Source organism: Chlamydomonas reinhardtii, chromosome 10 (assembly GCF_000002595.2).
Source record: "Chlamydomonas reinhardtii strain CC-503 cw92 mt+ chromosome 10, whole genome shotgun sequence".
In the NCBI taxonomy this organism is placed as follows: Eukaryota; Viridiplantae; Chlorophyta; class Chlorophyceae; order Chlamydomonadales; family Chlamydomonadaceae; genus Chlamydomonas; species Chlamydomonas reinhardtii.
In genome coordinates, this window is record NC_057013.1 from 1 (window position 1) to 17,475 (window position 17,475).

Consider the following 17,475-nt stretch of genomic DNA (forward strand, 5'->3'; position numbering starts at 1 on the left):
ACCCTAAAACCCTAAAACCCTAAAACCCTAAAACCCTAAAACCCTAAAACCCTAAAACCCTAAAACCCTAAAACCCTAAAACCCTAAAACCCTAAAACCCTAAAACCCTAAAACCCTAAAACCCTAAAACCCTAAAACCCTAAAACCCTAAAACCCTAAAACCCTAAAACCCTAAACCCTAAAACCCTAAAACCCTAAAACCCTAAAAACCCAAAACCCTAAAACCCTAAAACCCTAAAACCCTAAAACCCTAAAACCCTAAAACCCTAAAACCCTAAAACCCTAAAACCCTAAAACCCTAAAACCCTAAAACCCTAAAACCCTAAAACCCTAAAACCCTAAAACCCTAAAACCCTAAAACCCTAAAACCCTAAAACCCTAAAACCCTAAAACCCTAAAACCCTAAAACCCTAAAACCCTAAAACCCTAAAACCCTAAAACCCTAAAACCCTAAAACCCTAAAACCCTAAACCCTAAAACCCTAAAACCCTAAAACCCTAAAACCCTAAAACCCTAAAACCCTAAACCCTAAAAACCTAAAACCCTAAAACCCTAAAACCCTAAAACCCTAAAACCCTAAAACCCTAAAACCCTAAAACCCTAAAACCCTAAAAACCCTAAAACCCTAAAACCCTAAAAAACCCTAAGGATCATGCAAGCTGTCAAGTAATGTGCAGCCATGCTGAGCACATTCAGTTTGCACCCTATGTGAATGATGGGCTTTGGGAGTGCAAGTGGAATCAGCCACAGACCAATGCCAAGAGGGGCATGCCTCCTGCCCCTTGCAGGCCTGCGGAGGCGCCAAGTGTGCAACCGCTTCACTCCGGCGACCTCCAGCTTATGCCAAGCATACAACGGCAGTCGCTGTATGTATATAATCGATAGCCGGGCCAAACGGCTGCGTGGCTGGACTGCTGCACTCACTCACGTGGCCCCTGGCCCCGGGGTCGCCTAAATGGGGGTTTTAAGGGGTTTTGAGGGTTTTGACAAGTGACACATGTCGGAAATGATCGGCACAGTGTATTTAAGTGTATTATATCTAAGATGATCATTGGAAGCATTGGTGAGTGACTGGGATGAGGTTGGGGCACATAAGTCTGGCTTTGTGCACCCCACGGCTTACTTGGCACAGTGCACATAAGTATGTAGACAGCCCAGCACTTCCATGGTCCCACATGCACACCCCACTGGGGCTTCTCTCTTGCCAGGCCTAATCTAGCCTTGTACTGTGCTGTGGTGTAAATTGACATGTTAGGCATGCATGGTATGCAAGCACATGCCACTTAGGCCCCTTGTCCCCACATGGGCGGTGCCACCCAGCCAACCGCACACCCTGCCTGTCACTGTCAGCCCTGTGTGGAACTCTTTCACATCTTCACATGTCCATTATGTCTAACATGTTTGTGATGCAACCGCAAGCCGGCAGCTGGGGTGCCACCGCAGCCCTTGCAGTTCATCAAGTGGCTTTGCATGTCAGGACAAGTGCGCATTCCTCCCCTCCCCTCTAGTGGGGCAGGGCCTGCTAGGATCATGCAAGCTGTCAAGTAATGTGCAGCCATGCTGAGCACATTCAGTTTGCACCCTATGTGAATGATGGGCTTTGGGAGTGCAAGTGGAATCAGCCACAGACCAATGCCAAGAGGGGCATGCCTCCTGCCCCTTGCAGGCCTGCGGAGGCGCCAAGTGTGCAACCGCTTCACTCCGGCGACCTCCAGCTTATGCCAAGCATACAACGGCAGTCGCTGTATGTATATAATCGATAGCCGGGCCAAACGGCTGCGTGGCTGGACTGCTGCACTCACTCACGTGGCCCCTGGCCCCGGGGTCGCCTAAATGGGGGTTTTAAGGGGTTTTGAGGGTTTTGACAAGTGACACATGTCGGAAATGATCGGCACAGTGTATTTAAGTGTATTATATCTAAGATGATCATTGGAAGCATTGGTGAGTGACTGGGATGAGGTTGGGGCACATAAGTCTGGCTTTGTGCACCCCACGGCTTACTTGGCACAGTGCACATAAGTATGTAGACAGCCCAGCACTTCCATGGTCCCACATGCACACCCCACTGGGGCTTCTCTCTTGCCAGGCCTAATCTAGCCTTGTACTGTGCTGTGGTGTAAATTGACATGTTAGGCATGCATGGTATGCAAGCACATGCCACTTAGGCCCCTTGTCCCCACATGGGCGGTGCCACCCAGCCAACCGCACACCCTGCCTGTCACTGTCAGCCCTGTGTGGAACTCTTTCACATCTTCACATGTCCATTATGTCTAACATGTTTGTGATGCAACCGCAAGCCGGCAGCTGGGGTGCCACCGCAGCCCTTGCAGTTCATCAAGTGGCTTTGCATGTCAGGACAAGTGCGCATTCCTCCCCTCCCCTCTAGTGGGGCAGGGCCTGCTAGGATCATGCAAGCTGTCAAGTAATGTGCAGCCATGCTGAGCACATTCAGTTTGCACCCTATGTGAATGATGGGCTTTGGGAGTGCAAGTGGAATCAGCCACAGACCAATGCCAAGAGGGGCATGCCTCCTGCCCCTTGCAGGCCTGCGGAGGCGCCAAGTGTGCAACCGCTTCACTCCGGCGACCTCCAGCTTATGCCAAGCATACAACGGCAGTCGCTGTATGTATATAATCGATAGCCGGGCCAAACGGCTGCGTGGCTGGACTGCTGCACTCACTCACGTGGCCCCTGGTGGTGAGAGCAAACATTTATATTTTGATACAGGCCGTGTTTGAGGCCGCTGTTAATTGCAGTAAATAATCAAGAATTCAAAGCATACGATCAGCCTCTCAAGTCTTGCATATCGATCATGGTAAGGCATGCTTAGCAGCGAGCTCACGGCCATGTTGACTCGGTCGCGCGGGGTCAACTGATCAGCATTCTAAGTTCTTTTCTATCGCTCTTATCGTCAATCATTCGTTCTTTATATGCGGCTGTTGTGACTATGCAGCTGTCAAATTGACAAAACGAGCATAAAATTGTCTCAGCCGAGCTTGGCCTTTCTCAGTCGCCGCTTTTCATTTCCTGCCAATCGTCAGCATTTATCCAAGTAACAGATCTTCGTTATACTCGACAGGATTGTGGGCAACAAGGGCACTGCAAGCTGCAGCACAGGCGGAAGCTGGTGCATACTGCTCACTGAGTTCCCCTTCCCGAGCTGGTAAGCGCGAGTGAGGGAGGGAGGGAGGGAGGGAGGGAGGGAGGGAGGGAGGGAGGGAGGGAGGGAGGGAGGGAGGGAGGGAGGGAGGGAGGGAGGGAGGGAGGGAGGGAGGGAGGGAGGGAGGGAGGGAGGGAGGGAGGGAGGGAGGGAGGGAGAGAATAATTACACTTGGTAGTGGCGAAGCCACTGATGACTAGGGCTGACAAGCCCTAGTGTTGGGTGAGCGAGTTCCACACGCTCACCCCTAGGCACGCCCGACACAGCAGGGGATAAGGCCCCAGTCCTGGTCAAGACAAAAGAGACACGGAGACACAAGGCTCACGCCTTCTCCACCAAAAGAAAGCACTAGGGCGGAGCCTCAGAGGGGCAGACACAACTGCCTCCTTCACACCACACCACACGTACACACCAGACCAAAACACATGCCAGGAAAACACCGCCCGCCAAGGCCAGAAACACACACAAGGCCGCCCCGCCACAAACAACACCCCTGGCCACAACAGAGGGAAAGCAAGGCGCTTAGGGGGGTTTCACATGTGACATGCGAAGCTAGCTTCGGGTCGAAACCAGGTCGAAACCAGGTCGAAACCACCCCCGAAACCAGGTCGAAACCACCCCCGAAGCCAGCTCGCGAATCCGGGTCCGCAGCCCGGATTCGCCCAACACACATACTTAGTTTCGAGACGTCTGAAATTTTCTATACTATTTTCTTACTCCAATCATGTGATATCAACCACTTGGACGCCGAAACCCTCGCGGCGACGAGCATTGCTGTGTGCCGTGGAGCAGAGTGCGCTTATAGTTGCGACAGCCTCCATCAAAATGGTTATGATCTTCATACTATTATATTGTAGGTGGGAGCGGGGCTAAAGCATCCTCCATGAGCGCGCACGCCTCGCATGTTTCGACATGTTGGGCTTTCCTAGCTCCTGCACGAGGATTACACCGTGGTCGCAGCAACTATGCAACAAAAACGCTTCAAAGCACTATATGTGCCATACAGAATGTTCGGGGGCGGTGTATGGAGCGAGGTGGACTCGGCATGTCGCGGTTGCGGGCGAGTCACGCATCGGGAACTCACTATGCGTGTAAAATAAGAGTATGGGAGCGCTGGGATTGTATGCGGAGACATAATTCGGCCCTTCCAGAGCTGGATTGGCGCCCAACCAAGGTGGATTCGAGGCAGCCGCATGTGAATCGGATTCGCCCCTGGCTTCGCCGAAGCCAGGTGGATTCACCGAAACCGGGTTGTCACATGTGAAACCCCCCTTAACGCGCATAAAGCAAGCTAACCAAGCCCCCTCAAAAGGACCAGCAGGGGCCGCTCTCTGGCGGAAACCACACCCTGCATCGCTGGCCTTGGCGAAAGCCCCCCAACCACAAACATAAAAAATGAAACAGAAAGCCTGACCCTCTCTAGCCGACCTTCTTGTACCTGTGGAACCGTGCTTAGTCCTCGTCACTGTCCGTGATGGTCTGAGCGGGTTGTCCCGCGTTCATACCTGTGTGACAGCGCAACTGGCCGTTTACTACTCTCAGGAAGGGATGCTGCGCACCCACTTGATCCCAGCCCTTCCGCGGCACTCCCAGTGCTGTGAATGTTTTTAAGCGACCCCACAAGTCGATCACTGCCGTGTCAATCGCTTGTTGGGTGTCCGTCTGTATTTGAGCCTGTTGTTGCTGCTGCTGCTGCAGCTGCTGCTGCGGCTGCTGCTGCGGCTGCTGTTGCGGTAACTGGCCCTGCTGTAGAGGTTGTTGCGGCAGTGGTGCTGTGGCAGCGTTGGCTAGGCCACGGCGCCTTGCGGCGTACAGCGCGCACCGCCCCCTCTCCATAGCCGCTAACGCCGCACTAGCCACTACATCCCACACTGCTTGTTGCACGCCAGTCGGGGCCTCAAACAACCACACCTGCTCCCTGGTGGGCGGGGCCGCAAGCTGCGCTGCGAGCTGCTGCACAACCGCCTGAGCTACTGCGCACTGCCAAAACGCGTGTAGCCTGGGGCTGTGGGTTGGCGTCACACCGCATCCACACGGCACCGGACCATGCACCGGACCGGTGCATGTGTGAGATGCGTGTTACCGGCAATGCCAATGCCGTTGATTGACACCCCCCAAGCTGTCTCCTTGTGGGCATTCTCCCAGCATATCCGCCAGAGCCAGTCGAAGGGGGGAATCCAGCGTTGTGGGGGGGCTGCTGGTGGTGTCTCGCGCGCCTCAGCTGCATATGCCGTGTGCAGTTGACTGCGGGCTACACCCACGTCTCCCAGTGCGTGACGATAGCAACACGTACAGACAGTTTCTCCAGCGCCAGGGGTTGCTGCATGCCAGGTATCCTCCAGCCAAGGCAAGGCATGATCAGCCGAACCACTGCCGACTCCGAGGGCGGGGTGGGCCCAACCCAGCCTGGAGCCGTTCCTGCACTGCACGGGGACTGCACCAGACCAAAACACACGCCAGGAAAAACACCGCCCGCCAAGGCCAGAAACACACACAAGGCCACCCCGCCACAAAAGCCCACCAAACAACACCCCTGGCCACAACAGAGGGAAAGCAAGGCGCTTAGGGCGCATAAAGCAAGCTAACCAAGCCCCCTCAAAAGGACCCGCAGGGGCCGCTCTATGGCGGAAACCACACCCTGCATCGCTGGCCCTGGCGAAGCCCCCCAGCCCCAACCACAAACATAAAAAATGAAACAGAAAGCCTGACCCTCTCTAGCCGACCTTCTTGTACCTGTGGAACCGTGCTTAGTCCTCGTCACTGTCCGTGATGGTCTAAGCGGGTTGTTCCGCGTTCATACCTGTGTGACAGCGCAACTGGCCGTTTACTACTCTCATGAAGGGATGCTGCGTGCCCACCTGATCCCAGCCCTTCCGCGGCACTCCCAGTGCTGTGAATGTTTTTTAAGCGAAACCATAAGTCGATCAATGCCGTGTCAATCGCTTGATGGGTGTCCGTCTGTATTTGAGCCTGTTGTTGCTGCTGCTGCTGCTGCGGCTGTTGCTGTGGCTGCTGCTGCGGTAGCTGGCCCTCTAGAGGTTGTTGCGGCAGTGGTGCTGTGGCAGCGTTGGCTAGGCCACGGCGCCTTGCGGCGTACAGCGCGCACCGCCCCCTCTCCATAGCCGCTAACGCCGCCATAGCCACTACATCCCACACTGCTTGTTGCACGTCAGTCGGGGCCTCAAACAACCACACCTGCTCCCTGGTGGGCGGGGCCGCAAGCTGTGCTGCGAGCTGCTGCACAGGAGGGAGGGAGGGAACACATGTTTTCTACTGCTTCCCCCTCGCTGCTTCCCCCTACCCCAACTTGCATTCACCTCCCTGCACCCCAATACAGATGACCATGGGTTTCATGCCATGGCTACAACGTGCAGCCACCAGCAGCGGGAGCATGAGGTCCTGTCCAGCATCTTCATAGTGGTGCCAGGAAAGGTGAGCTCGGGGCCGGGTCGCTGGGATTTGGAGCGGGGTAGGGAGCATAGGGAAATGAGGGGGGCAGCAAGAGATAGTCCAAGTTTGCAACTTGTGGATTGAGTACATTCACTTATCCATGTGGAGGCAATGTGGTAGGTAAAGTGGCGCCACAAGGCAGTGGCCGGCCAGCCATGCAGTCCTTCAGAGCACTGCTTCCTTATTCCCCTCGTAGCCTACAGCATAGAGGTGCTGCTACCTACCATGGTATCCGCAGCTAAGCGATTTCATAGCTTAGGAAAAGGTACCTCCACAACTGTGGTTGCAGTGCTTGCAAGCTGGCCGATAAGGCCACCAGCGGCAACATTGGCAGCACCAGCTGCGGCCCTGGCTGTGGTAGCGGTGGTGGTGGAAATAGCATTCCTCCAAACCCGCACAAATGCTAGTCATGCATGGCAACCACTGGGTTCTTACATGCTGCTGCCCGTCGCTACGGCAGTGCCTACCATGGCACTGCAGGCGACTAGCAGTCCCACCGTGCCCCGGGGATGCCACTGATAGCAGCATTAGTGGCATTTGCTTGGTTAGATACAGGGGAGATATGGTTAGATGTGCCATCACGCCTTGGGGCCAGGGGTCATATCTTGTTTTGGGAATAATGTCTAGCTCCAGACAAAAACGGCCGGGTGGCCGCCGTCTTTTGTCTGGGCACATGGCGGTTTGGGGGCTTCTCCATAGGAATTCGGACAAAACCCGCCCCAAACCTGGGCCAACAAAGTCTCACCCCAGACATTAGCCCCCCGGAGGAATGTCTAGGAAACGGTCAAAATGGCCAATTAATGTCTGGAGACATTAAGATAGGCGCACTGCTTGGGGCAGCAGCGGGATCGACAGCAGCAGCCTCAGCCCCAGCGCTAGGAGCAGCAACAGCAGCAGCAGCGGTGTTAGTTGCACCAATGGGCGGAAGCAGCGCCATCAGCAGCTTCTGCTGGGTGGCAGTCAGGCTCGGCCTTTCCTATCACTGGTCAGTACCTCGCAAAGCCAACTCGGCTCTGGCAAGCTGGGACTTGCAGTGCTAGATAAGCCTGCAGAGTCGGACACCGTGGCGGGCAGGCACACATATTGACGTGCGATCAGGTTGGCGGGCCAGGGTTACCCAGGATGCTTCCCTCTCCCCCCAAACACGTTTGTAATAATAGGCAATACGGATATTTTCCAATATTATACGCTCAAGTATGTGACACAATATGCTGGTCCACACTGCTAGTACGTTGGCAAAATACGCTGGGCCAAAACGGGGGTGGACGGGCCAAAAACTGGGGTGGAACCATGGTGTGTTGGAAAAACCACAAAGCAAAGCCCGCCCAGACGGCGCCGACCATGGTGTGTGGGTGTGAGTGTGGTGTGGGTGGGTGGGTTGTGTGTGTGTGTGTGTGTGTGTGTGTGTGTGTGTGTGTGTGTGTGTGTGTGTGTGTGTGTGTGTGTGTGTGTGTGTGTGTGTGTGTGTGTGTGTGTGTGTGTGTGTGTGTGTGTGTGTGTGACTACGGTTTCCACGGTTATTCTGCCAGATCACGTGAATCGTGTATCTGGTATAACCAACGACAGGGCTCTCAATCGAGGGCTGCCGTGACCTGGCGTTTCCCCGGCAGAGCGCAAACAGCTCTGCAGGAGTCCACAGTGTAACGCACTCCGACCCTGTGTGTGTGTGTGTGTGTGTGTGTGTGTGTGTGTGTGTGTGTGTGTGTGTGTGTGTGTGTGTGTGTGTGTGTGTGTGTGTGTGTGTGTGTGTGTGTGTGTGTGTGTGACTACGGTTTCCACGGTTATTCTGCCAGATCACGTGAATCGTGTATCTGGTATAACCAACGACAGGGCTCTCAATCGAGGGCTGCCGTGACCTGGCGTTTCCCCGGCAGAGCGCAAACAGCTCTGCTGGAGTCCACAGGGTAACGCACTCCGACCCTGTGTGTGTGTGTGTGTGTGTGTGTGTGTGTGTGTGTGTGTGTGTGTGTGTGTGTGTGTGTGTGTGTGTGTGTGTGTGTGTGTGTGTGTGTGTGTGTGTGTGTGTGTGTGTGTGTGACTACGGTTTCCACGGTTATTCTGCCAGATCACGTGAATCGTGTATCTGGTATAACCAACGACAGGGCTCTCAATCGAGGGCTGCCGTGACCTGGCGTTTCCCCGGCAGAGCGCAAACAGCTCTGGAGTCCACAGGGTAACGCACTCCGACCCTTCACCGCGCCAGTAACCCTTGCGGAATTACTACCGGTGTAACAACCTCAGACCCAGCGGGCGAGCTACATCTTAAGACCAGGCGGGCAGAAAACAAAAAAACAGCAAACATAACAAAACACGCAGCACGCAGCACACGACAGCACGCGATAGCACGACCACAGTGGCTGTGGGGCTGAGTCCTGCGACCCCGCAGCCTGCACGACCTCAACCGCAACCTAACCAGCTCTCGACGCCAGGGCAGACTATGCCTAAGGGCAGCCACAAACGCGTCTGGCCACTAGGCCGGTCCAGGCCGTAAGGCCCGGGGTGTTGCAGCACCCAACACACCCTCTCAGGCATAAAACCCCACAAACCTTGCCCTGCTCCCACGGGCGTAAAACAAAAAACCCTTCGCCTGCCCACTAAGCTCCCCCGCTGACCCTCTCGTATGCCACTGCTTCAGTGGCTCATGTTAGTGCTCACGCGCTTCTCCTAAGGGCTGATCCCTTTCAAGCCTCCAGCTCCATAGCTTGCGGCATCGCGCACAGCATTTCACCGTTTACCACCGCCAGGATGGGGTGAGTGGCGTCAACACCATCCCAGCCCTTGTGGGGCACGCCGAGCTGCGCGAACTGCATCAGCCGCGACCAGAAGTCCGCGACGGCGCGAGCGCACGCAAGCTCGACGGGGTTGACGCCTGGCTGCGGCGGCGTCAGCTGTGTGGGCGGGATCTCGTCAAGATCGGGTTCCGCCTCCGCTGCACCTGCCACCGCAGCCTCGGGAGCTGCTGCCGCCGCCGTCTGAATTCCCAGGGCCGCTGCGGCGCGCGTCATCCCGCGCAGCCGCACCCGGCCATGTTCTGTGGCGGCCAGCGCCGCCATCACCACCACGTCCCAAACACACTGCTGAAAACCCGGCGGCGCCTGGACCAGCCACAGCTGGGCTTGGCTGATGGGAGACGGACCGGGGTTGTGCGCGTTGATCTGCGCCACCACGGCCTTCGCCACCGCGCAATCCCAGAAGTGGTGCTGCCGTGGCGAGGGCGCGGCGGCGGCGTGTGCCTCCGCCGCGGCGCCCCCATGGCCGTGCTGCCCACAGCCGCATGGCCACGGCGAGCCAACGGCATATGCGAGTTTCCCGGCAGCGGCACTGCGTCGATGGCCAACCGCCACAGCGTCTCAAAGTGCCGCCGTTCCCAGCGTACCTTCTGCCAAAGGCGCGCCAGGGTGTCCCTAATGGCGCCAAGCGTTGCAGCCGCAGCTGCTGGCAGGTCCTCCCGCCGCACCACAGCGCGCGGCGGCAGGCCCTGTGCCGCGCGCTCGTAATCCTCGTGTAGGTCCGCCCGCCGCGTGGCCACATCGTCCAGCTGTATGGATGTGGCCATGCGGACGGACAGCTTCGCTAGGGGGACTTTGAGGATCTCAGAGCCAGAGAGCTTCCAGCCCATGCGCGGCATGATGGTGGTGCGGACGACCTCACTGGTGGACGGCGCCGGGACAGGCGCTGGGCCAGGGCTCGCCAGCTGTGCGGCGTGAGCCTGCGCTGCACTCCACCATGATGGCGGGATGTCACCGACAAGGCCCTGCAGCGCGGCGAGCGTGGGCCCACGGCGCCGGCGGTGTGTGTGTGTGTGTGTTTGTGTGTGTGTGTGTGTGTGTGTGTGTGTGTGTGTGTGTGTGTGTGTGTGTGTGTGTGTGTGTGTGTGTGTGTGTGTGTTACAAAACGAAACGAAAGCCCGCCCAATGACGCGACGGAGTTACTTACCAATACCTACCAATTTACCAAGCTTTGCGTTGCGACCCAGGTAGTCATACTTACCCGCGATAAGCCTGGAACCCCATGGGCGACCATTCTGCCTGACCTCGTGATGCACCTGTATGCGTCCATGCTCCGCACCCTGGGCACGCTAAACAACGTTTGCCCAGCACGCCGGATTCCGTGATACCGGCCCGCTGGGTGTAGTCAAGCTCACTTACAGGCAGTAGTGGAAGCATGGGCATAGGGCGGCAGCGAGGAAGTGCCATAGGCAAGCAAATGGCAAAGGTGACAAGTGGGGCGGCGTGCAGCAGACAAGCTAGGTATCACGCGTGCTAAAGCCCGCCCACTAAGTATAACATAACCAAGAGAAGCGGGCGAGTTAGCGGTGGCGCGGCGACTAAACGGGGTTAGGGGACGTGGCGGGCGGCGGTTGCAGCGTCTCAAAACGTGTCAGACATCGGCTGGTGGTGCGTGTGTGCATGCTTCGCCATGGGCTGGCGAGAGCTGGCCTCTCGCTCCCCACTCCATGGCGGCACCGAAGCTAGGCATGCTCACGGCCGCAGTGGCCGCGTCAGTGGTGGGGACAGGCGTGGGGGGCGGGACAGGCAGGATGGCAGACTGTGGCGTTACAGCAGCGCGCGACGGCGACCACGGGAGTCCCGGCACGAGTCCCGGTCCAGGCGCAACGACCAGGCCCCGCGCTCGGAACAATGCCCACCATGTTCTCCTCCACGCTCCCGAGGACTTAAAACTTGAAGCTTTTTGTGTGAATGCGGATGTTACAGAGGGGACAGTCCCAGCACCCGAAGACGCCAAGCCATCACATGCTACCAGGGCCCAACTTGACTCCACCAACCCCGACTTTCCATAGGAAAGATTGATTTTATTCGCGAACTACATCGCTGACTCAGCCACAGAGAGAATGCGAAAGATAGCCGAAGAAGAAGAGGTAGAGCACATGCTGTGCGTCACAAGTTCGTTGGGTGCCGAGGTCGGTCAAAAGTTTGTTGGGTGCCGTGGTCAGTCGGTCGGACGTGCCGTGTGTGCCCCCAGTTTATTTCCGGCTTTCCCAACACAGTTTCTTACGTATTGCCTACACGCATTATGAATCAGTGTGCAATACGTGTACTGGGACATTGTTCAATAAGATGATGCTTGCGGGGCACGCCCATGGATCGCTTGGCGGTCCGCTAGTGGCAGCTGGATAACCGGAAGGGCTGCCTTGCTCACGCCATGTACAGACAAGGGAAAAGTGGGCTGCGCCCATGCCATGTCTCTAGTCTGAGGCCGCGAGCGTCTACCTCATATCCGGACATAGCCGGGGTTGGTTTGTACAGGCATGGCCCGCCATGCATCCAACCACATCTCGCTGTCAAGCACAAGCGCAGCCAGCAAAGGACAACCAATAAGCAGGAAATGCTCTGGCCACAACACTCCTCACTGCTGCGGCCTACCACATGCTGTGCGGTGCTATGCTCGCCAGCAAAGACCCTAACCAGACACCGACCGGCCTTGCCGGTGCCGCTTCTTGGGCGGCGCCGTGCTTGCCGCTTCTTGGGCGGCGCCGTGCTCTCCTCCTCCACACGGCCTTGCTTGCCCCCTCCGCTTCACACCTGCACGCTCTCCCTCTGAAGGGAAAACTGGGCTGCGCCCATGTCACGTTGGTGCTTCAAGGCTTCAAACATGCCAGGACTCCAAATCGCTGCACTTGGGGGGCTCAGCCCAAATCATGCATCCTGAACCAGGGGGTGGGGGGGGGGGTGTAGATACCAGCCCAAACTAAACCGACCCCAATGTAAAAGAGCCAGGAGGAGGAGGAGGTAGAATCATTCGAAACAGACTCCCTGCTTCAAACAGATAGAGGTTCATGAGGAAATCACGAAACCGCTTGCACAACCGAACATGGGTTTCAGGGGTGCAAAGTTATGGCCTCTCAAAATTGGCGGTAAGTCAGTCAGTTTGGGTTACCAGGAGATTTTGCACTGGTTCGCGCTAGGTTTTGTTCATAGCGCTTCTGTCCTGCAGCGCGTGGCGCAATGGGTGCAGCACAATGATGCGTGCATACCGCATACCTTGGATTCAGATCATGTGCATAATTTGGGGAGCGGCATATAGGCATGTCGGGAGACGCCTGGGGAGCTGGCCAGGGACATGCCGGTGCCAGCCGGGAGTTGCAGGGGTGAACGTGAAAAATGGGCTGAGCCCCTTATAGAGCAAGAGATGTGACAATGGGTACCGGCGACATGAACAGCACCCTTGCAAGCCCAGCGGGAAGGGCATAGGGGTATGCCAACGCCGTGTCAAGGCACCGCCACGTCCTGTCTACGCCACTCCACACATGAGTCCGTGGTACCTCATTCCAAATCCCTTACAAGCACCACAAACAGCTAACCGGGCTTGGGCGCGGGACCCAGGGCCGCGAAACATTTAAGGCGGGCTTGGCACGCATGGTTCGGCTGTTGCACAAAATTTCGACATTCTTGCCCCAAGACGCTTGTCGTCGACATGTTTTGATACATGGATGTAAGAAATTTAGGGCCCGAGAGCTAAGGGGTTCTGAGGGGGGTTTGCAGGGGGCACAGACGCATGCACGGCAGCAGTTGCTTTGTTCCTCATGGCACACACAGTTGTGTGGCCATTCACTGTGCCTGCCCCTTCCCCTCTGTCCCATCGCATTTTCTGTGCCTGCCCCTAACAGGCCTGGCGTCCCAAGCCCATGCAAACCGACTCCAACAGCTTTCCTGCACAGATATCTAATGCGGATTGTGTTTATTCCTGTCCCCATTGCAACTGCTTTCACGACCATGGTGGTCCGCACCCATTGCACAGAGCGGAAGTGTGTGCGAGTGATCTTCGTTAATGACTTTCTTGTCGTGACCTGGCGTGTGACCGTGCATATCGTGTGACTGAGTGATTTGGGTGTGGTTTTGGCGTGTGGGAAGAGGGGAACGTGCCCGAGGTTGGTTGGCCCGACACGGTGTACTGCATGGGAGGCCAGAGTACGGGTGATCAGAGAGAGGATATAGGTCGCGTCTGAGAGCGGCTAGAGCCGTCAGGCACACGAAACGTTCATTGTCCTATCATAGGGCGCGACATTCTCAAGATGATTGGAGTTTGGGCTAAGCTGTAGGGGGCTGTCGTTGCACGCCCTACACTGGTGCATGTTCGGCAATGCGGACCCTTAGTCCCTTATGCGCTTAGACCCTTCCAATGCATTTGCCAACGTGTATGCCAGCTTGCTTGCAGTCTGAGGGGAATGCATTCGAGTCCGTTATCAGCCGCTCATGTTCCCATGCCTCCAGTCATGAACCTGAACTGGCCCTGAAGGTGGATAAGATATATCCGTCGGGTAGTAGCGTGCTGGCTCTCCGCTCCTCTCTCGTCTCATGTGTACCTGGCCAATGCCACACTTTCCCGCGCACAATGGATAAAATACCGTGCGTGGGGCTCCTGCGGTGCTGCGCAGGCCGGGGTGCTGTGTCACATCCCTCCCGTCCCACAAACTCACATCATAACGCAGTGCTGCCTACTATTAGTAGTCAATACTATCTGTAAGTCATACAGGATTCCAGGAACCCTTGGATTCCGCTTGCCGTGCTGCTGGCAGCGGTAAGTTAGAGTGGTCAGTCGCTTCAACAAACTCAGCGCCAAGCATGACCGTAAGATGGCGATCAAGCCAAACGGCAACTGGGAGGAGGTCAAAGGGAGCAGGCCACGGCACGTGAGGCCACGGGCAGTTCCAGGACCAGTACACCTTTATTAAGCTAGTTGACCAACACCTTCACCTAGACAACAGAGCCACCGAAATCTGCTGTGCCACTACGCCTTGGCCAGGCGCAGCATCTTGTTTGCCTCCGCCACTGCTTCCAGCGCGTCCACTCCCAGCGGCAGCTGCAGGCAGGGAGGTCAAGGATACGAAATGGAAAACATGGTCATCTACCTGGCGATACAAACTGACTATAGTTCACACATGCCTTGCTGGCCCTTTGACACGCACCTCGCTGCATTCCTCGATCACCACAGGCCGCTCGACGCTGCCACTTGAGCTGCCCTCGCTCTCCATCGCGCGAACAACCTGAAAGGTGGGTGGAATGCATGAGGTTCTAAAGCGCGGCTGCCAAAAGAAACCAGGAACCCTGGCTGCAGTAATAGACAACGAAGGCCTGTTCAACTGCATGGACGCGAAAGCACCCTTTAGGCGGCTGCTTACCTCCATGCCCGCCTCCACTATCCCAAACACAACGTGCTTGCCATCCAGATGCGGCTGCAGGCGATGGACAACAAGTGCACACATACATGCGAAGACAAGCACTCAAGATTGACTATGTAATCAAGATGTTCAAGACAGAGCCTGTGCAACTTGGGCCGCACCTCCTCTTGGCAATGTCATAGCTACTCAAGCCTTAAACTCCCACCTGTGGCCCCAGTGTGATGTAGAACTGGCTCCCGTTTGTTCCTGCAGATAAACAAATGCTTAGAGACATATTGCAAAGTGTGTAACCAGTCCCCTGTGGCCAACGTAGCAAAAAGAAGAGAATCACAAGGACTATAAAGTGTACCGGGAAGCATCCACCCGCCAAGAGTGCCCATCTACCTGGTCCAGCATTGGCCATAGCCAGGAGCCCGGCAGTGTCATGCCGCAGCTTGAAGTTCTCATCCTGCAGCAGCAAACCGCGTCCGGTGGCTGACAAAAGGTGATCAGGTAAGGGAGTGCAGCACCTCCCTGCACGCTTGGAGCACTGCCGTGGATCAGTGCTACATGCCCCCTGAAATCCCTGGGTTCTGGCGCCCACATACCTCGAAGCGCTCGCCGTAAATGGACTCGCCACCAGTGCCATCACCGTGCGTGAAGTCGCCACCCTGTCGAGGCCATGTTCACACACTGAGTGCACTGGAATCGGGTGACAACCCCGGGGTAGGGGGCAACCATATGTGTATGCGATATCTGTGGCAAGACATAACATCCGCATGAGCGTGTGCACACCGTCACATCCAATAGGATGCAGGCATATTCCGTTCTAACCATGCCTCCACCTGCACACCTGGATCATGAAGCCCGGAATGATGCGGTGGAACCTGCATGCACCACCAAAAATAAATGAATGATCAGTTGCAGACAATAAATTAGAGTGCAGTAACAGTGAAGTACCGTACCAAGACGATAGAAGGACGCGCATGATGCCATCTCAACCCGAATGCCCCAAAGTCCCAAACTGGCTGCCCTGGTATCAGGCCCCAACATTTCCGCAGCTGCGGTTGGCTGGACTTACTTGCTGCCCTTGAAGCTGAGCTCCACGCCACTGACCTCCGACTTGCCCTTCTCGCCAGTGGCCAGCGCCCGGAAGTTCTCCACAGTCTTGGGCACGGTGTTGCCGTACAGCCCGCACACCACCGCACCGGCCGGCTCGCCACCAATGCTCACCTTGAGCGCTACCTGCAGGCAGGGATGAAGGAGTTTGGCGTTTAGATGTAGAGAGAGTACACACACACACACACTCACATGGCTGGACAACGCCTGCTCAGCCACATGTCCTCGTTCCCGTGTAAGTATTTAATGTGTTCACTGTGTACACAGCAACCAAATCAGGCATCAAATGTTGGATACAGCCCTTCCTCACTCTCCCACCTTGTATCACATATCACTGCACCCCAAGCCCAGCAGACCTGTGGCCTCCCTCACCAACCTTCCAATCGACTGAAAGGACAAGGTTTGAGGCTCAATGATGCTGGAAACTAACTTGTTCTGAAACCTCAGCAAGAGCCGGAGCCTCCCCTCCCGCCCATCTGTTCTTTCCCCAACCTCCTCTCCACCACTAGCTGCTACCCACCCTGGATGTGACTGAGGTGTCCGGGCGGTCGCTCTCCAGCAGCGCCTCCCAACTCATATAGCCCATGGTGCGCTTGGACAGCGTCACAGCCACATAGCGGTCGCCGGCAGAGTCCGTCTCCATGGTCCAGAAGCAGTCTGGGCGCATGCCGTAGCAAGCCGGTGGTGATACAGGGACTCAGGAAGACAAGTAGCAGGCGCAGTAGAAATTGCAAGCGCCCCGCCATGTGGTATCCTAGTCGTAAAGGGCGTACGAGGGCCCATCACTTCCCAAACACTGCGGTGCTCACCATCAACCGCCACCTCGCCCGCGTCCTCCAGCCCACCCTCCAGCACCGCCTTGCCGCCCACAGACAGGCGCAGGCGCTTGGGATGCACCTCTAGCTTCACGTCTCGCCCCTTAACGCCCTCGCTCACTGGCACTGTCAGCGACACCCTGTGGTGCACAACAGGGAAGGCGTTTAGTCCCATGACCCCACACGCGCATCGCCGCCTACACGTGTGCATAGGCACTGGCGTGCAAGGGCCCACACCTCCCCAGGCCCAAACATGGTCTTGTCGGCGGCTTCAACCTTAGAGGTGCTTGACAAACGCCATGCCCAGCGTACTGCCCCTGTCTAGTTCTTACCATGGCCTTCTCCCAACCGTGAAGTTGTATGCCCTCAGGCAACGCTCTATGCCCAGCGCTCCCTAAGGTGTACCCGTTTCAAGCGCCGGCACTCACTCGTCTGCGGTTTGCGACCAGCTTACTGAGCGCCCCGCCGGCAGCGCGTCCGCGGTCTGCGTGCAATGTGTCAGGGGCCAAGGAACACGGTCGTGAAGGTTCCAGAACCGGGGGACGCGCCGCCCTGTCTTACCACTTTGAGCAGGGATTGCGGACACAATGTCAACGCCCGAGATCGTGCATTCCCCGTGATCATGCGGCACGGACGAGGGGCGCTCGCAAAGCCGGAACTGCGCAAGCAACGCATTTTCTTCCGCTTACGCAATGTGGGCGCTATCAGCCAATACGATCAAGAAAAGTTTCTAACAGTTCTGTGTTTATTGTGGCTGCACATTGAGCTGAACGCCTCATTGAAACATGTCGGCATGCGGGATTGGGACGCCT

General features: G+C 56.6%; 3 protein-coding genes across 3 annotated transcripts; all 3 read right to left on the minus strand.

Moving 5' to 3' along the window:
* Nucleotides 1-3,313: 3,313 nt before the first annotated feature.
* Nucleotides 3,314-5,025, minus strand: CHLRE_10g417426v5 (uncharacterized protein). Its single transcript, XM_043066403.1, has 2 exons — nt 4,724-5,025; nt 3,314-4,639 (listed from the first exon to the last, which is right to left on the minus strand). Exons 1-2 carry the CDS (start codon nt 4,994-4,996, stop codon nt 4,613-4,615), a joined length of 300 nt encoding a protein of 99 aa, XP_042919800.1. The 5' UTR covers nt 4,997-5,025; the 3' UTR covers nt 3,314-4,612.
* A 3,624-nt stretch (nt 5,026-8,649) lies between these two features.
* On the minus strand, nt 8,650-11,645 carry CHLRE_10g417450v5 (uncharacterized protein). The gene is made up of 3 exons (XM_043066404.1): nt 11,259-11,645; nt 9,987-10,364; nt 8,650-9,870 (listed from the first exon to the last, which is right to left on the minus strand). Exons 1-3 carry the CDS (start codon nt 11,259-11,261, stop codon nt 9,292-9,294), a joined length of 960 nt encoding a protein of 319 aa, XP_042919801.1. The 5' UTR covers nt 11,262-11,645; the 3' UTR covers nt 8,650-9,291.
* Nucleotides 11,646-13,639: 1,994 nt separating this feature from the next.
* Nucleotides 13,640-17,398, minus strand: CHLRE_10g417500v5 (uncharacterized protein). Its single transcript, XM_001702591.2, has 12 exons — nt 17,225-17,398; nt 17,092-17,147; nt 16,658-16,803; nt 16,369-16,505; nt 15,811-15,974; nt 15,583-15,616; nt 15,338-15,400; nt 15,135-15,198; nt 14,956-14,996; nt 14,751-14,804; nt 14,538-14,615; nt 13,640-14,431 (listed from the first exon to the last, which is right to left on the minus strand). Exons 1-12 carry the CDS (start codon nt 17,285-17,287, stop codon nt 14,360-14,362), a joined length of 972 nt encoding a protein of 323 aa, XP_001702643.2. The 5' UTR covers nt 17,288-17,398; the 3' UTR covers nt 13,640-14,359.
* Between the last annotated feature and the right edge of the window lie 77 nt (nt 17,399-17,475).